Raw genomic sequence first — 18,209 nt, 5'->3', positions numbered from 1 at the left:
AATAAATATTTACGCCAACTAAAGCGCGGTTGTGTGAGCCAAAACAACATGCTATATCACTGACGCTTGAAGGCAATAAAAGGGATAAAGGTTTGTTAACACAGTTATTTAACCATAGCCCTACTCACCTCAATTATTTTCAGCATTCTGATCAGAATCGTGGTAAATGATTGTCAAATTAGTTAATATCGCATACCTCCAATGTAAGGAATCAGTGATGTGATAATGGCTCACATACTAGGCGGCGCGGAAAAGGCTAGTCGTGATTAATGAACTATGTAAAATATGTTAGTTTTTTTGCCCAAGCGGTTTCACTGTCCTGTTCCCGGGCCGAGTGGTTCGGAAGCCCTCCCAAGTATTTCTGAAAGAGGGTTTACACAGTTTGGGGTTAACTGCTACATTGAATTAAACAGTGGAAGTGCTTGTTAACCTTACATCTCAATCAGCCCCTCCTTGAGATGAGCAGTTAACTTAGTTCAAGTTTTTTTTTTTTTTTTTAATCTATCACAGCCTTTCTGACAGAACAAAGTGCGTAGGGACGGAGTGGTGCTTGGACACGGAGGAGAAGCGACAGCTATCTCAGAGAGGATACTTGTGTTTTGGAATAGTTTAAGAGTCAGTCCGTTCTGAAATTGGTCAGGGCCTTTAAAGGCAGGGTGTTCCTATCTGTGAAAGCTAACAAATATGATTGGAACTGTTGAGTTGTACACCAAGGTAAGTTTTTGAGACAGTATATTTAACCGTAAATTAATAGACGCAATTGACTGATTCGTTCAATGACGGATAGAAATCATTGAAACCAACGGCGGTATTCATATGCTGTCTAAACCGCTCGTGGCCTACAGTATATAATTAGGCTGCATTAGAGAACAGTAGATAAGAACAAATGATTGGACGCGTGGTGCAAACGTGAAAGCAATACATTGATTATTATACATTGAATGCTATGACACACAGTATTGTAGAACAGATTACATTTTTAACTCCACAAACTTGAGACTTACTAATATCTGAAGCAGCTGGAGTTTGGCGAATATCGAGCTCATCAGCCCCAGAACAGTCAAGCAAGAGTATTTTACAATTAAATCCGATTGCAGCCGCAACTATACCTAGTTTGAAGTCTGTCTATAGTCCATTTATTGGCCTGTCCGTCACATGTAGCCTACATTGTTTAAAGCACACGTTTACAAGTCTGTCACAGATGACAGCAATTAGCCCACTTAACCAGAGTAAAAACATGACTCCTTAGTTTTCAGTTTGCCGCTAAGCAATGGTTTCTCCTATCCTCCCATTGAAGGGTATTCTAGGCCTTTCTATAAGGGAGGAGAACAACAAATAGGCTATTGAATAGAGAATCGTTCCGTGCAAGGTGGGTTTGGGCCCTTGTGCATTTTTTTGTTAGACGTTTAAAAATGAGTTATGACAAGTAGCCTAGCAGTTAAAGCTAGCAGATCAAATCCAGAGTCGACAAAGGGAAGCATTTGTTGTCTGTCCTCGAGCTATGAAATTAAACCTGATTATCCATTCTGGCGGCCACCTCCTCCACTTCCAATTCGTGAGCGTTAAATGTGGAATCCACATCTTGGTTGGATTGTTTCGTTTAAACTGACAAACCATCCTATAATCCAAATCTTAAACGAACGTTCCTAAGCGGTGGAGACGACATGTCGTTACAATATATTCTGCTTAGGTAGGCTACTGAAGTAGACCAAACCTAGGCCTCTTTAAGAATGTGCCCTTATCATTAAGCCTACCCATTAGGCTACTGCAGATAATATGGAATATTAAATGAACACTTTTCAGCAATCAACGCAGTTAAAGCTTCTATGATGATATCCACATGTTAATGACACTGTAATGTTTTCTGTTTCACACCTGCTACGCAAAGCTTTTTTTGACGAATGCAAATATCTTTATCGATAGTCCCTTCAACAACTGTCTCTAACCGCACATCGTATTATCTACTGAAGCAGTTTTACAAACTAGCATCACCTGTGAAATGTGGGCTGACTTAATTTTAAAATGGTATTATGAAAAAAAAGTATATCAAAGAACAATTTTCCAGTTATACAGAACAAGGCCTGAGACATGAGTTACCTAAACAACTACATCACATTTTTTTACATGGTGGGGTAGCAATTCTTTTTATTCGAAAATGACATGGCCAGAAACATTTGGGAATCCATGAGTTGTTTCTGAGTCATTGTTGGACTCAAATAACTGCAAATACTTATAAAAGTGCTGCCGCCATGGTTGGCCAAGAAACGTAATTATCTGGACTAATGTGAGTTTGTTGTATGGGAGGACACATTCAATTCCCTAAATGGACTCCCTAAAAGTCCAGACAATATACGCATGCTATCGGCAACAACAAAAACATTGATGGATACGTGTTTTTGCCAAGCCTTGATACACTTGTGTAGGTTTGTTTTAGCTCCACGTATGTAAAATAGAAGTCTCAATACTTGTCACAAATAAGGGAAACATTTCTGAGCAAAGACGTTTTACTAATTGTGCCAATAATTGTGGAGGGCAATGCATTTAAAAATACTTGCATACCATCGTATTGGCCTTAAACGCTATTTGCAATACAATTGGATTCTATAAAGCATGAGTAAAAATCATAATATAATTGTGTGCAACATAGGGGGATAACACTAATGTATTCCTTAGAACTACTAGATTGTAGCCAAAACGGTTTGGTCACAACCGCAGTTTTCTATTAGGATAATATTTAATAATAATAAATTATCTAATATTAGGACAGACTTTCACTTGCCCCACTTTTTGGGGATTCCAGAGTAAATTTAATTTGGGAAGTTGAACTTGAACCTATGAGTGTTGTCAGAGATACATTTGGGGAGATTAGAAACTTCTGGAATCGTATTGATGTCCTTTGCTTACATTACCTGTACCTTGTGATCCATACCTTGTTAGTAGGCAATTCTTGGACGAGAAGTGCATTCAGTGAAGAAGTGCATGGGAGTGTGTTGGGTGCCAACTCAGAAACCCAACATTGGCATTCATTATTTGAACAAGAATCCCAATATTGTAAATATTTAGAATATATAGTTTTTTTTAATCAATACTTTTGAAGGAAAAAATTGGGTGTTGCTCACAACCTGACTTTCTACAATAGATTTTGTGACAATTAGCTTAGCAACCGCGTGAGACAGAATGACAAACTGAATGTGATTGGTTGACAGTTTACTGGATGGGAGTGGTGTACCAAAACGATAAGGCTGTGATATATAGCCAATATACCACGGCTATGGAGTGTTCTTAGGCATAACACATTGAGGAGTGCCTGAACACAGTGCTTAGCTGTAATGTTATATCCTGTAATGTTATGTATATTGTCAATATATCACAAACACCACAAATGCCTTATTGCTCTTATGTTGCCAAACAGTTTGATTTGTAAAAAGTAATGTGACGTCATATTCATGGTATACTGTTTCATGTAACACGCCTATCAGCCGATCAGCATCCAGGATTCAAACAACCTTGTTTATAAGCATAGATATATCTATGGGTATATGTCCGTCCATTCATTGACCAATGTGATTCATATCTCCATCTGATGTCGCATCGTTAGTGTCCAGAAGCTTCAAAGGCTGCTTTCATTTTCCACAAAATCCTGCCCGTGACCAGGGTTTAACATCCATCTACACCCTTTGCCTCAGTCTTCACTAAGAAACATTAAAATAGTCAGTTTTTACCCTCCTTAAAAAAGCAAATGCTTGCCGGGAACTGTGCGAAAGGTGTGTCACTGAGAATGTTAAGGGGTGTGGGAAAATATATTGTGTATGTTCAAAGTAGAACATAATTGTTTTTTTTAACTAAATGAAATATTTTGTAAGTACTTACTATTTTATTTAGATACTTTGGTTTTAGTTTTTTTGTCAGTGTAATTTCTTTGCCCATCTCTGGTCTACAGGTATGATGGTGTTTTGCATTTAGGTGGCCATTATGGAATAGCTGGCATAATGTTTGAACTGAATGATAATGAGTAATCCAATCTGAGAGAAAAGGATGACCAGTGTTAATTTTTAACAACATTTAAGCATGTTTTATGCTGATAGTTGACAAATGTCTTGCTTGGGTGGGAGTTGGCAGTAAAAGGTACACTGTAATAAGACTGTAATGTTCTGTGTGAGGTAACACTTATTTATTTTCTTCCGCATTTTTGCTTTGCAGCTTTGTTTTAGACCGCTGGTTGCTGGCTTGGTCCACCTTTTGTGAAACCGTTACAGAAAAGAGTGTTGGCCATTAGTATAGGACCCCCCCACACAAGTTCCCTAAGTTTTTCAGCTTGTTGAATACGTTCAGTGTTTTTGAATAAATGTTTTACTGTAACAGGGCGCTAGTGTCTGGGTGCCTGACCCAGATGAAGTATGGGTATCAGCCAAGCTCCTCCAGGACTACAGCCCTGGAGACAAAAATGTGCTGCTGCAAATCAACGATGGTCGGGTGAGACGCTCGCTCTCCCACGCACACAGACACGCACATTTGAGTTTTCTATCCTTTTTGGTGACCCAAATTATTATTCCCCGTTTTTCCTATCCCCGACCCTAAACCATAACCTCAATATACCTAAAACCTTGTTGGGGCCGAATTCTCAGTTTTTCCTATCTGGTGTGTTCTGCTCAGACCTGTGTGCAATAGAACCAGGATTGCGTGCGACACTGTCATTCATTTAGAGAATGACACTGGAGGCCGTGGGTGAAATCACTTTCACTAAAGATGCAGACTCTTCTGTGTGGGTCACATTCTGTGCGTGTCTTTATTCTCTATGAACTCTTTACAGTTGCAGCTCCTCCCCCTCTTACTGTATGCTGTTGAATTGTTTGTCCCTTGTCTCACATTTCTGTCACACTCCTTTGATTTGATCAACCTGAATGTAGCCCTTGTCTTTGCATCACATTTCTGAACATCTGAGATTTAACGTTTTAACGATTAAAGGAAAACCTTAGCCTAAGGAGACAGGATGACTGTACTTGATATGTGGGGGGGAAGCTGTAGGCAGTCGAAGCAGTAAGCTTGTGTCATTTCTTGCTACATCCAACGTGCCGGGCCATACAGAACCAACAAGGCTGTAGTTAATCTCTGACAACTGGCTATGTTGTGTGTGCCAAGAGGTGGAACTGTAGTGGACGCTAATTATCCTACCCTAAAAGCATGTTGATAATGAATACGTGTACATAATGTGACCCTCGCTCGTCGAAGTATCTTCAGTTAAAGGGTAACTTTTTTTCTAAAGGTCTGAGAAAAATGTGGCCCGTGTCCACTACCCATGCCCCCTTCCTATTCTGACAAGAGAGAGCATGCAGGGACGTAATACCCAAGATCTGTCTGCCACTTAATTAAGCCATTGTTATTGATGAAATTGGGCCTGGAGTTGCTTGGTATATTGTGCCCCCCTTCATCCGCCTGCGTCTCCAGGAGGTGCTGTACCCAGTGGCGTCCCCCGCTGGCCTCCCCCCTTTAGGGAACCCTGATATTCTGGAGGGGGAGAATGACCTCACTGCTCTTAGCTTCCTACACGAGCCTGCTGTTCTACACAACCTGCGGGTCCGATTCCTGGACTACAGCAGCATCTACACCTACTGTGGTAAGAGAACTGCTTATTATGGAGGGACACAGGCATGTTGTTGAAATGGGGGGAGGGGGTTGGCAGGAAACAGACATCTGTACCCTCCTCCTTTTATGATGCCATGCCATGTTTACTAGCTGTACTTAACACATTTTACAGGGCCATGCCCTCTATGGCCCTGTCTTTGACCTCATAGATTGGGTTCTGTATATGCTAGATAAATATTAACCTGAGAACACAATCATATTGGATTGTTATGTGTTCTCCATTATGTGACAGACACAGACAGAGTTTTAAAAAGACACCAAAAAGTTAAATGTACAGAATTCTCACTGATCCTAACTCATTCACACTAATGGCTCAATCCAGGGATTGTGTTGGTGGCTCTCAACCCATATGACCAGCTGCCCATCTATGGGGAAGAAGTGATAGACGCATACAGCGGGCAGGACATGGCTGACATGGAGCCTCACATCTTTTCTGTGGCAGAAGAAGCCTACCGCACCATGACCAGGTCAGGTGTTAAGGGTCAAGAGCTAGGGGTCATCCTCTCATTTGGCCTCTGTTTTATAAGCCCTTTGTTAACGCCGTACCGTGTCAAGGTCTTTGCGGTTTCAGACCGACGTTGCTGTTGTTTCTAAAAACCATGTAGATAACATGTGGGTGACTTATGGATGATCTTAGAAAACAAGTGAACCTTTTGTCAAGAGTTGCCGAGTGATTCTGGGGTTCTAAATGGCTACTGAGTGGGTGGTTGTCTCTGTGCAGAGAGGAGAAGAACCAATCCATTATAATCAGTGGGGAGTCTGGAGCTGGGAAAACTGTCTCGGCCAAATTCACCATGCGCTACTTCGCAGTGGTTGGGGGAGCCGCCCAGCAGACCAGTGTGGAGGAGAGAGTATTGGCCTCCAACCCCATCATGGAGGTATTGACATGTGGGCCAATGTGTGGATGCATTTCCCAAGCTGGTAATTCTGTAGGCAATTCATAGTGTGAATTTTCAGGATACTTCGGCATACAAAACATTAGTAGTATATGAAGTTTAAGTTCTAAAGGTAATAGCTAAAACATATTTAACTTGATTGTCTTTAATCCTTTAGTCCTTTGGGAATGCCAAGACTACCCGCAACAACAACAGTAGCAGATTTGGAAAGTACATTGAGATCGGCTTTGGAAGGAAGGGAGATATCATCGGGGCCAACATGAAGACATATCTGCTGGAGAAGTCTCGAGTGGTCTTCCAGTCATCCCAAGAGAGGAATTATCACATCTTCTACCAGCTGTGTTCCTCCAGAAACCTGCCAGAGATGAGAGTACTCCAACTGGGCAAGGCTTCATGAACTCCCAATATCCCAAAACAATTTAATAGTCATTTGCCTGGCAGGGCATGTCATTGTTCATCATGTGTGCGTTTGGGTGTTTGTGTGTTTCTGTAGATGCCGCTGAAACATTCCACTACACAAACCAGGGAGGGAGAGATTCCTTGCAGATCCCAGGCACTGATGATATAATGGATCTGGAGCACACACGCAATGCATTAACAATACTGGGTATGCAGTCCCCATGAGGCAAAAGTCAGTTTCTGGCTCAGGGTTTAGGGTCAAACTTACAATTCATTTTAGAGTTAGAACTGGGGTTTCTTTAAGGTCCAGGCGTTGTTTAAGGTTAGGCATTACGTTTAGGTAAAGTTTAGGCATAAATGTAACTTTTATTGAGGTTAGGATAAGGGTTAGGTTTAGGGCAAGGGAGCATGCGATTTCTATTTTCTGGTGCCCATACGTGTGTGTGTACTCATACAGGTGTGCTCCCTGAACAGCAGATGGAGCTGTTCAGGATTCTGGCAGCTGTTCTGCATCTGGGCAATGTCCACATCCAGGCCAGCGGTAGAGGTGGTGACAGAAGTTACATTGATGTAAGATTTTTCTATTTCTTGTAACTTCCCCTATTATTTCCCCCCCCAAAGCTCATGATTCTGTCAAATAACTAGAGGGAAGACCGCTCCCTGGGAGTCTTTTCCAATCTGCTGGGGGTTGAGCGGACCCAAATGGCACACTGGCTTTGCCACCATAAGCTGGCGGTAGGGGGAGAGATGCTGGTCAAGCCCATGTCTGGTCAGCAGGCCCTAGAGGCCCGGGATGCTCTTGCTAAGCATGTGTATGGTCAGCTTTTCATGTGGACCGTGACCCGGCTGAACTCAGCCCTGCGTGCCCAGGGCCAGCGGCCCAAGGCTTTCATCGGTGTGCTGGACATCTATGGGTGAGTAACGAGGACTTGGGTAATGGGAGGATGAACTGGTTCTTGTAACGCTGTGGTAACATTGTGGTTTCAATGTGGTATTTAGATGTTCTTTTCCCTTCATCCACTTCTTTGGCAGGTTTGAGACCTTTGAGAAGAATAGTTTTGAGCAGTTCTGTATAAACTATGCTAATGAAAAACTGCAGCAACAGTTCAACAGGGTGAGTTACGGGCATGTGTTTGCGTGCGCGTGTGTGTGTGTGTTTGTGTTACCTACTGTACCAATTCAAGTGTATTTCTTTAGTTTAAATATTTTCCACATTTTAGAATAATAGGGAAGACATCAAAACTATGAAATAAAATACATATTGCCACTCTTTTCCTTGATGACAGCTTTGCGCACTTTACATCCCAACCAGTTTCTCTCCTCCTCTCCGATCCCTAGCACGTCTTCCAGCTGGAGCAGGAGGAGTATGTCCGTGAGGAGCTGCCTTGGAGCAGGATAGAGTTCAGCGATAACCAACCGTGCATCGCTCTCATTGAGGGACAGCTGGGTGTGCTCGACCTGCTGGATGAGGAGTGCAGGGTCAGGCAGTAACAGTCCTGGTTTCTATCACGACCACATTGTTTTGTCTGGTTTGTGCTAATGTATCCAAATAATGTTCGCAGGACGTGATGCTAAATCATCACTGGATGCACGGGGAGAGCTAGGGGTGCTTTGTGGTGGATTGTGTCCCAAAAAATGTCTGAAATAGATGATTGCCTTATGTTCAAAAGCAAGCCCTGCCACAAAATTGTTGTTCTGTTGAAAGTCAAACTTCAAAGTATTTCTGTAAAAAGCAAAAGACATTGATCCAGAAAACCCTTTATCAGATGCCCAAAGGTTCAGAAGAGAACTGGGCAAGGAAACTGTATGATCAGCACCAGAGTAACAAACCAAGTCCACACTTCCGCAAACCCCGCATGTCCAACTCTGCCTTCATCATCCTGCACTTTGCTGACATGGTGAGTCCCCTGTAGAATGGATGGCTAGGAAAATAAGAGTTCATGGAAAGTGTTGGGTTTTATTGTTCCATAGTTAGAGTGTGTGTGTGTGTGTGTGTGTGTGTGTGTGTGTGTGTGTGTGTGTGTGTGTGTGTGTGTGTGTGTGTGTGTGTGTGTGTGTGTGTGTGTGTGTGTGTGTGTGTGTGTGTGTGTGTGTGTGTGTGTGTGTGTGTGTGTGTGTGTGTGTGTGTGTGTGTGTGTGTGTGTGTGTGTGTGTGTTAGTTAATACTTTCTTTGGTGTTTCAGGTGCAATATGAATGTGATGGCTTTTTAGAGAAGAACCGGGACACCGTGTTTGAGGAACCCATCAACGTTCTGAGAGCTAGTCAGGTATGTTTACCCTGTCTCTGAAATAGAACCATGGACTGTCTATAGGGAGGATTTACACTGTCCTTCTGAGCTGGTGCCCCAAATCTTGTCCAACTGTCCTAGAGTGCAGATTCCTTGAGGACCCGGTGTTCAGATGTCTATTGAGGTGATATCAGTCAGTAGGTGACTCAGTTGAGGACTTACTAACACTGTCTTTCTGTCAGTCAGAGCTGGTGGCAGAGCTGTTCCAGCAGGCGCCAGCAGGGGGCAATCTGTCCCTGTCCGCAGGGAAGTCTTCAATACCCAATGGGAGTCTGTGCTCTGGCCCTGGGAAGAGGGCTCACCGAGAACACAAACTTACCGTGAGCTTCCAGGTACTGAATGTCTCTCCCTTGCTATGGCCAGGCAACAATACAGCCCGGGCTCTACATTAATTAAAATGGACTGTGTGTTAATTCCCTGTTGTGAATTTAATTACATTTTAGTTTTCTGGCTGCTTTACAGTGCATGTTGTAGTGCATCCATGTTTGTCTTGTTGTATAATGTACTCAGGACTGAGTGTGTTCCTCTGTTTAGTTTCGTCAGTCTCTACAACTGCTGATGGAGGCTTTGAACAGCACCACCCCTCACTACGTCCGCTGTATAAAGCCCAATGACCTTAAAGAGCCCTTTGTGTGAGTGTGTGTATTGTGGAGGGAGGTGTCTGTCAAATGTCAGTAAACTTAAAATCCATTTATTGTATTAGTGTATTTCTGTGCATGCGCACTTCCATCTGGTGTAATGACAGATTTCCTCTCAGGTTTGACCCTAAAAGAGCGGTCCAGCAGCTCCGTGCCTGCGGGGTTCTGGAGACCATACGCATCAGTGCTGCAGGATTCCCATCCAGGTACTGCAAGGCATGCAGACGGGCATGTATCGTGTTTAGTTCATATACTTAAAAGGCTGTACGTTTCAAACCAATGAAAACACAATCCAAGACTTCAAGGTTGCGCCCAATTTGTGAAACGAATTCCCATCCTCCACCTCTTGCTTCCAGGTGGACGTATGCTGAGTTCTACAGCCGTTACCGGGTGCTGCTGGGTGGGAGTGGGGTTCGGAACCAGGAGCAGATCCAGGCGTTGTGCCAGTTGGCCTTGCCGCAGCTGATCCCAGACCCGGAGCAGTACTGCTTTGGGAAGACCAAAGTGTTCTTCCGGGCCGGGCAGGTAGCTTTGCTGGAGAGGCTGAGAGCGGAGAGGCTGAGGGCAGCGGGGGTGATCATCCAGAGCTGGGTGAAAGGCTGGCTGGGACGCAGGCGATACCACAAGACCCGATGGGCCACCCTCACCATCCAGAGATACACCAGAGGAGCCCTGGCCAGGCGGTGAGAGCACGAGGACAGAGCCTGTGTGGAATAATGACCTCAGTCTGCTCTGTGAACGGTCATATAATTCTGCCCAGATTAGTGCAGCTATTTAAAGACACCCCAGGATCCAAAGCCCCAACACGTGTAACATACAGTACAAATCAGATTCAGAACAAATGGAAACAAGCAGTGCAGAATATAGCAAAGTGTTACACAAAAATGGGTAACTGTTTTGGCTCCTAAAACTCCTTCAAAAACTAGCTGAAATGACACCTTCTTTTGATGTCCTTTTCCGTTCTGTGCTGTGCAGGCTGGCCGACATGTTGCGCTACACCAAGGCCGCGGTGGTCATCCAGAAGACCTATCGCATGGTGGCCATTAGACAGATGTTCCTGACGATACGCAAGGCCACGGTCACCATCCAGGCCTTCACCAGGGGTACCCTGGCACGGCGCCAACACAGACTGGTGAGGAAATACTGGCACATAGGCCTCTGGATGCACCTGTTAATGTGTCCGGTGTTGTCTGGCCGTTAAGGAATGACCGCGGGACACAACCAGGGTCTTCACTCTGATCCAGGCTCTAGACTATTCTTGGAGTTCTATAATCCTTACTTCTGTGATTATTATAAACCAACATTTCCTGCACTGTCCCTTGGCAGGCGGTGGTGGAGAGGGCGGCTGTGCTGCTCCAGTCTGCGGTGCGGGGCTGGCTGGCACGCCAGGCCTTCCGGCGGGTGCGGGCCGCTGTGGTGCTGGTGCAGTGCTGCGTGAGGCGGAAGGCCGCCAGGAGGGAGCTGCTGAGGCGGAAGGCAGAGGCCCGCTCGGTGGAGAAGTTCCGGGAACTCAACAAGGGTATGGAAGTCAAGCTGATGCAGCTGCAACTCCGAGCTGACCACCAGGTGAGAGAGACTGGAGGTTGTTTTGGGACTGAGAGGGAAGGGGCTGGGATGGTTGTGAGTGGATGGATTGGCCCAGGTGTTTTTATGAGGCTGTTATTTGGGCTGTATGACAGGTTTTCAGGTAGTGGCAAAGCATGAATACGCGAAAAGCCTAACTTATGTTCCAGTGTCTGCCTGTGTATGTTCTGTTTCCAGGCCAGGGAAAGCGAGGCTCTGAGAGAAACCCTGCTGGCGGAGCGCAAAGCCCACAGTAATGAGTTGAGCGCACTGCGGGGGGCGCTATTGAAACTGGAAAACCAGCTTCGGACACAGCTTCAGACCCAGCAGGCTCGACCCACCTCCGTTGCCTCAGAGAAGGAGATGGAGGAGAGGAGGAAAGCAGAGGAGCGGGCTGGCCAGGAGATTCTACGACTCACACAGGTGCGTCCGTGGATACACGTGGTGGTCTCATCCCTTAGGGCCCCTGGCTGCAGTGAGGGCCCCAAAGGCAGTCAGTGTGTGTCTCAACATCCTATTCAGAGTTAGAACAATTTCATAGACACATACGCCATTTCAATGCGGTTCTACATCAGCATTTACATTAACTTATTGACTCCAAAGATTCCACAAACTTCTGCAATTTTTCTGTGATGTTTTTTTTGACCTATCAAACCCTCCTCCTCCCCACTGTTTTTAAGGGCATAATACACTGATGTCCTCTTCTAGGCAGGTTAATCACCACTTCAGCTGATTTGAATTATTGCCATAATCTTTTCTCTGGCATTCCCCATGTTGTAAGATAATAATATGTGTGCATAATGTTACCAATATTAAATGTTCAATTTCACTAATATTGTATGTAAATATGAGTGTAAGCTGATAGGCTATAAATAACTGTAATTGTTGTCTTTCTAAAATAATATTTTATCAAGGGGTGCAGTCATTCTGGAGGACACTGTATACAATATCGAATCCAGATTCTGAAGGTTTTTATTCAACCTGAGCAATTCCAATGCAATGTACACAGGAGTTGCAGGCTCTGCAGGCGGAGAGGAATTCTTTGAGGAAGGAGAAGGAGGATCTCAGCGCCCGTTTCCTAGCGCAAGAGAAGGCTCAAGAGAGTAGGTGTCAATATAATCAGTGTTTTTATCAGTGCGTTTCTCTAAAAGTTTCTGATCGCGTGTCCGTGTCCGTCCAGAGTGTGCAGCCCAGCAGGATAAGACTCTCACAGCTGAGCTGGACGAAGAGAGGAGGAAATATCAGGGTCTGCTCAGAGAGTTCACCAGGCTGGAGCAGAGATATGATAACCTCAGAGAGATGAGCATGCTCACTGAGGTACTCATGTTCTATCAACTAGCCTGGGTCCCAGTCTGTCTGCTTGGCCAGCGTGACGCCTCAGCGCAGTACTGATAAAAGCCCAGTACAGCTGGAGGGGGAAAAAATAAAAATGTTAATAATGTTTCCTCTGCAGCACTCCAGGGGGCACAGACGTACCGACTCAAACCAGAGCCTGGTCCTGGACCCCCCGTCCCCATCCGTGTCCCTGAAGTTGCCTTGCTTTCCTGGCCCTCCTACCTCCCCGGTCACACCTCCCTTCTCCGGTTGCCCTGTTTTCCCTTCTGACGAGGAGGCGAAGAGGGTTAGCGTAACGTCCCTCACCCACGAGAGGAGAACCTGGCCTGATGTGGATTCACCTATGGTGAGGACCACACCCCCTTGAATAAACACACACACACACACACACACACACACACACACACGATAGATTGCCTGACAAGGATAGCTAAAGTGTGTGTGTGTGTGTACTTGTCAATCAACATGTCTCCTATGTTGTCCTACCTTAAAGGACAGACTGATTAAGAACATGGGCCTGGTTAAAGACGCTGCTGAAAAGATGACAGGAGAAGACCTTGGACATGCTTATGATGCTGTACGTGTGGCCAACAAGTCAGTTCCTTTTCCCTGATCAGTACCTTGATAGCAATATCATTTCGTCATGACATTATGTGGATAGATTCCCTGTCTGTGTGCACCTGTCAGGTTTCTGGAGGCCCAGCTGCGGAGCCAGCGTTCTCAGGAGGAGGCAGACCTGGAAGCCCGGCGCCCGCATGCTGAACTGACCTCTTCCGACCCCTCCAGTGCAGACCAGCAGGTAGGACCTCATTTCACTGGTCTGGCATCTTGAGGATTAGAATCCAAGGATTGTGGCTTTGTAAGTGCCATCCTGTGTACCTCACCTGTTAAGAGAATGGAGCGATACCAGGGTTGTGGGTTCTATCGCTGGGCAGTACTGAAAGTGTATGCACTCGCTACAGTGAGTCCTTCTGGAAAAGATCATCACCCAGAAGGACTGAATTGACTTGATTATAAATGACAGTCGTGTACATGCTGAATGCTCAGTACCTGCTGGAACTGGTGGAGGCCCGAGAGCAGGAGGTCTGCAGAATGAGGAGAGAACTGAAGGAGCTGAGACACACTGTGACACTCCGGAGACTACTGGCATTAACAGGTCTGGACAAAACATTTTGATTCAAACCTCAAAATAAATGTTTGTTTGCTAAAGTGATAAAGTGTTACATGCATGATAAATCATCCGTATCTATTCTACTTGTTTGCTGGTCTCCCTAGGTCCAGAGCTGGTCCAGCCCCCTGTCGACTCCTCTGCTCCCCAGGCCAAGGAGGGGACTGTCACAGGGTTGCTGGAGTGTAGGAAGAGGGATGAGGCCAAACTGATTAAGACTCTCATCACAGGTTCACCAACCCTGACTCTAACCCTGACTCTAATTCCAGCCATATCCTGTTAAGGATCCAGTCTGGGGCTTTTGCAAAAGGCATTTTTCATCCATAACATTATGACCACTGACAGGTGAAGTGAATAACACTGATAATCTTGTTATCGTGGCAACGGTCAGTGGATGGGATATATTAGGCAGCAAGTGAACATTCTGTCCTCAAAGTTGATGTGTTAGAAGCTGGAAAAAGGGGCAAGCGTAAGGATCTGAGCGACTTTGACAAGGGCCAAATTGTGATGGCTAGACAACTGGGTCAGAGCATCTCCAAAACTGCAGCCCTTGTGGGGTGTTCCTGGTCTGTAGTGGTCAGTACCTATCAACAGTGGTCCAAGGAAGGAAAAGCGGTGAACCAGCGACAGCATCATGAGTGGCCAAGGCTCATTGATGCATGTGGAGAGCGAAGGCTGGCCCATGTGGTTTGATCCAACAAACGAACTACTGTAGTTCATATTGCTGATAAAGTTAATGCTGGTACTGATAGAAAAGTGTCACAGTGCATCGCAGTTTGTTGCATATGGGACTGCATCGCCACAGACCAGTTAGGGAGCCCATGCTGACCCCTGTCTGCTCCCTACAATGGACATGTGAGCATCAGAACTGGACCACAGAGCAATGGAAGAAGGTGGCCTGGTCTGATTAATCACTTTTCCTTTTACATCACGTGGTTGGCTGGGTGCGTGTGTGTCACTTACCTGGAGAACACATGGCACCAGGATGCACTATGGATAAAGGCAAGCAGGCAGAGGCAGTGTGATGCTTTGGGCAATGTTCAGCTGGGAAACCCTGGGTCCTGCCATTCATGTGGATGTTACTTTGACACGTACCACCCACAATACCTGAGCATTGTTGCAGACCATGTGCACCCTTTCATGGCTACGGTATTCCTTGATGGCACTGGCCACTTTCAGCAGGATAATGTACCCTGTCACAAAGCAAAAACGCTTCAGGAATGTTTTGAGGAACACAACAACTAGTTCAAGGTGTTAACTTGGCCTCCAAATTCTCCAGATCTCAGCATGTGTGAAATGTGTTGGACAACCAGGTCCGATCCATGGAGGCCACACCTCACAACCTACAGGACTTAAAGGATTCGCTGTTAACGTCTCTGGGCCAGATACCACAGCACCTTCAGAGGTCTAGTGGAGTCCATGTCTCGATGGGTCGAGGCTGTTTTTTTGTGGCAAAAGGGGAACCTACACAATATTAGGCAGGTGGTCATAATGTTATGGCTGATCTGTGTAGTTTAACATGCTAAATGCAGATGAATAAATCTACCTGACCCCCAACCCCTGAAATACCCCACAAAGCAAAAACAGCTTCTGAACTGGCCCTAACCTCTGCCCCAGCAAAGGTTGATTATGAAAAAAAAGGGCAGTTCATAAAATCTTTGTGCGTGTCCAAATTCAACACTAATCACCATCTAGTTGTTTTGTGTCTTCCTACCTCTTTGTGTTTTCCAGACGTGAGGGTGGACGTTGGCCTCTCCCTGCCCCCTGGACTGGCTGCCAAGGTGCTGTTTCTGTGTGTACGCCAGGCAGACGGCAGTGGTGACAAGGCCCGAGCCCGTTCCCTCTGCGCGGCTACAGTTACGGCCATAAAGGGCGCTTTAAAAGTACACAACTACATTCCCTAACATTAACCTTATCTTTACCACAACCTTAATGCTAAAATACTATTTCAAGACATGGATACCAGGGTCCTCACTTCTACATATTTTCCTTGATTTTATTTGTGTGAAGACTTCGGAGTTCTAGTCCTCACTACAAATTCACTGCTAAAACCCACACAGCACATGGTTTTTGTGTGATTATGCCGTTTCTCTGTCTCATCAGAAACACTGTAATGATGTGGATATGACCGCAATGTGGCTGAAGAACAGCTGCCTCCTGACTGACCTTCTGACCCAACACTCCACCAGACAGGTAATGACTCAACATCTAACTAACGTTGTCACGACCATGTTAACAGAATAACACTCCACCAGACAGGTAATGACTCCACATCTAACTAACGTTGTCACGACCATGTTAACAGAATAACACTCCACCAGACAAGTAATAACTCCACATCTAACTAACGTTGTCACGACCATGTTAACAGAATAACACTCCACCAGACAAGTAATAACTCCACATCTAACTAACGTTGTCATGACCATGTTAACAGAATAACACTCCAGCACCTTCTTATAAGCCTGAAGGCAATAAAAACCATTATCTCATTGTACTGTAGGATTAACACATTGCATTTGTTCTGGGTCTCTAGGAAGGTATTCTTGGCACTGAGGATCTGGTTCCATTGACCACTGACCTGAGTGACTTCATCCGTGCACTGAGTGACCTGTGTATTCAGTCTTATCAGCAGCTACTGTCTGTCACTGAGAGCCGCCTGCAGCCTATCATTGGTACAACGACTGACTAGTTACTTAGCTCAACCGCTACCCAAATAAAACAGTTCATCATATTTACCCCCACTCTGTGGCACCTCTGTCATTCCTCCCCCTCCGTCCCCCACAGTTCCTTCCATGCTAGAGAGTGAGATGATCCCGGGGCTGTCTGCTTCCGGGGTGAAGCTGGGTGGCTCCAGGAAGCGTACAGGTTCTGACCCCCGGGCCGGGGAGAGGGGCGCTGGCGAGGCCCCCAGTATGGCCGCGGTTCTTCGCGTGCTAGGGGCCCTCCACATGGCCCTGTCCCGTCAGGCCCTGCCACCCACCGTGACGGAGCAGGCCTTCCGCCAGCTCACCCACCTCCTCTCTGCCTCGGCCCTCAACAGCCTGCTGCTGCGCAAGGACATGTGCAGCTGGAGCCGTGGCCTGCAGATACGGTCAGTGGACGTGCTGACAGAGACCTTACATATAGGATAAAGCAGAGGGGCCTTCAAGGTGGCCTTTTGCATGTAGCAAACCAAGCTATTGTTGACTCCAGTCTTGCTGCTCTGCTGTGGCCCTGCAGGTATAATGTCAGTCTGCTTGAGGAGTGGCTGCGGAGCCGGGAGCTACAGGCAGGGGGCGCTGTGGCCTTGTTGGAGCCTCTTATCCAGGCTACTCAGCTGCTGCAAGTGGGCAAGAAGACAGAAGCGGATGCACAGGCCCTTGTTCACAGTTGCAATGCTCTGTCCACCCAGCAGGTGGTGCCCTTCTCACTATGACTGCACTAATGCAATAGTTTATTAAAAATTTTTTTACTTGGTATTGATAGGGTGTACAGGTCAATATGTTGGATGTTTTTATTTTTTTTGCAATAGAATAAATCCTATATGGTTCTGACAACACTTATATTTGCTACAGCACCATGCACGTTCTGTACGTCCAAATGGAATGTTTTGTTACAGAACATCGTTTCACTGAGATGAAATAACTTTTGGGCTCTTGTGCTTCAGATTGTGAAGATTCTGACCCTGTACACCCCTCACAGTGACCTAGAGGAGAGGGTAACACTCAATTTCATCCGTGTAGTGCAGGTACAGTATTCTACCACATACTATAGTGGATCATTTATCTTCACATGCTGTGTGAACTCCATTATGCCTTAATTCCTTCTCTGTGGTTGGGTGGTCTAATTACCAGTAGTTTGGTTTTGTTGCGGTCATTAGGGTCTGCTGAAAGAGCGTTCAGGCAATCAGGCTCCACAGCTGCTGCTGGATGTACGTCGTGTGTTCCCCGTCACATTCCCCTACCTGCCGCCTTCGCCCATCCGTGCTGACCAGCTGGACATCCCAGACTCCCTCAAAATCTCCTTCCTGCGAAGGACCTGAGGGGAGCGAAACCCTCCCATGTCTTTCACTGGTGATTATTCTTATTTGGATGTTGCTGTCTGTTTTCCTGGAGGATGTACAGTATATCTAAGTGTGAAATGTATATGTTAAATAAAATATGAATCATTACTGCTCTCCTGATTGAGCTGTTAGAATGGCCATCTGGATGTCTTTGTTTCTTCAGAGTATTGATTTATGAAATAAAAAACAGTACAATTTCCCTATTATCTTTTAGGCATCTTACATAACTGCTTT

The 18,209-nt window shown here is 45.6% G+C and overlaps 1 protein-coding gene across 1 annotated transcript; it reads left to right on the top strand.

The window, feature by feature from the left end:
* The first annotated feature begins 306 nt into the window (after window positions 1–306).
* Window positions 307–18,094, top strand: si:dkey-110c1.10 (unconventional myosin-Vb). Its single transcript, XM_010871665.5, has 34 exons — window positions 307–714; window positions 4,363–4,473; window positions 5,446–5,614; window positions 5,966–6,110; window positions 6,365–6,521; window positions 6,697–6,922; window positions 7,033–7,146; window positions 7,396–7,508; window positions 7,584–7,852; window positions 7,971–8,052; window positions 8,277–8,417; window positions 8,705–8,836; window positions 9,122–9,205; window positions 9,409–9,558; window positions 9,761–9,858; window positions 9,984–10,070; window positions 10,221–10,547; window positions 10,840–10,996; window positions 11,191–11,430; window positions 11,626–11,850; window positions 12,437–12,530; window positions 12,608–12,744; window positions 12,881–13,108; window positions 13,256–13,356; window positions 13,450–13,561; window positions 13,810–13,918; window positions 14,038–14,160; window positions 15,662–15,813; window positions 16,034–16,123; window positions 16,467–16,605; window positions 16,718–17,024; window positions 17,153–17,327; window positions 17,580–17,660; window positions 17,793–18,094. The coding sequence occupies exons 1-34, from the start codon at window positions 685–687 to the stop codon at window positions 17,952–17,954; spliced, it is 5,067 nt and encodes a 1,688-aa protein (XP_010869967.4). The 5' UTR covers window positions 307–684; the 3' UTR covers window positions 17,955–18,094.
* Window positions 18,095–18,209: the final 115 nt, after the last annotated feature.

This window comes from Esox lucius, chromosome 8, assembly GCF_011004845.1.
Source record: "Esox lucius isolate fEsoLuc1 chromosome 8, fEsoLuc1.pri, whole genome shotgun sequence".
NCBI lineage: Eukaryota > Metazoa > Chordata > Actinopteri > Esociformes > Esocidae > Esox > Esox lucius.
The sequence above is the reverse complement of the archived record's forward strand: the minus strand, read 5'-3'. Positions and strand labels throughout refer to the sequence as shown.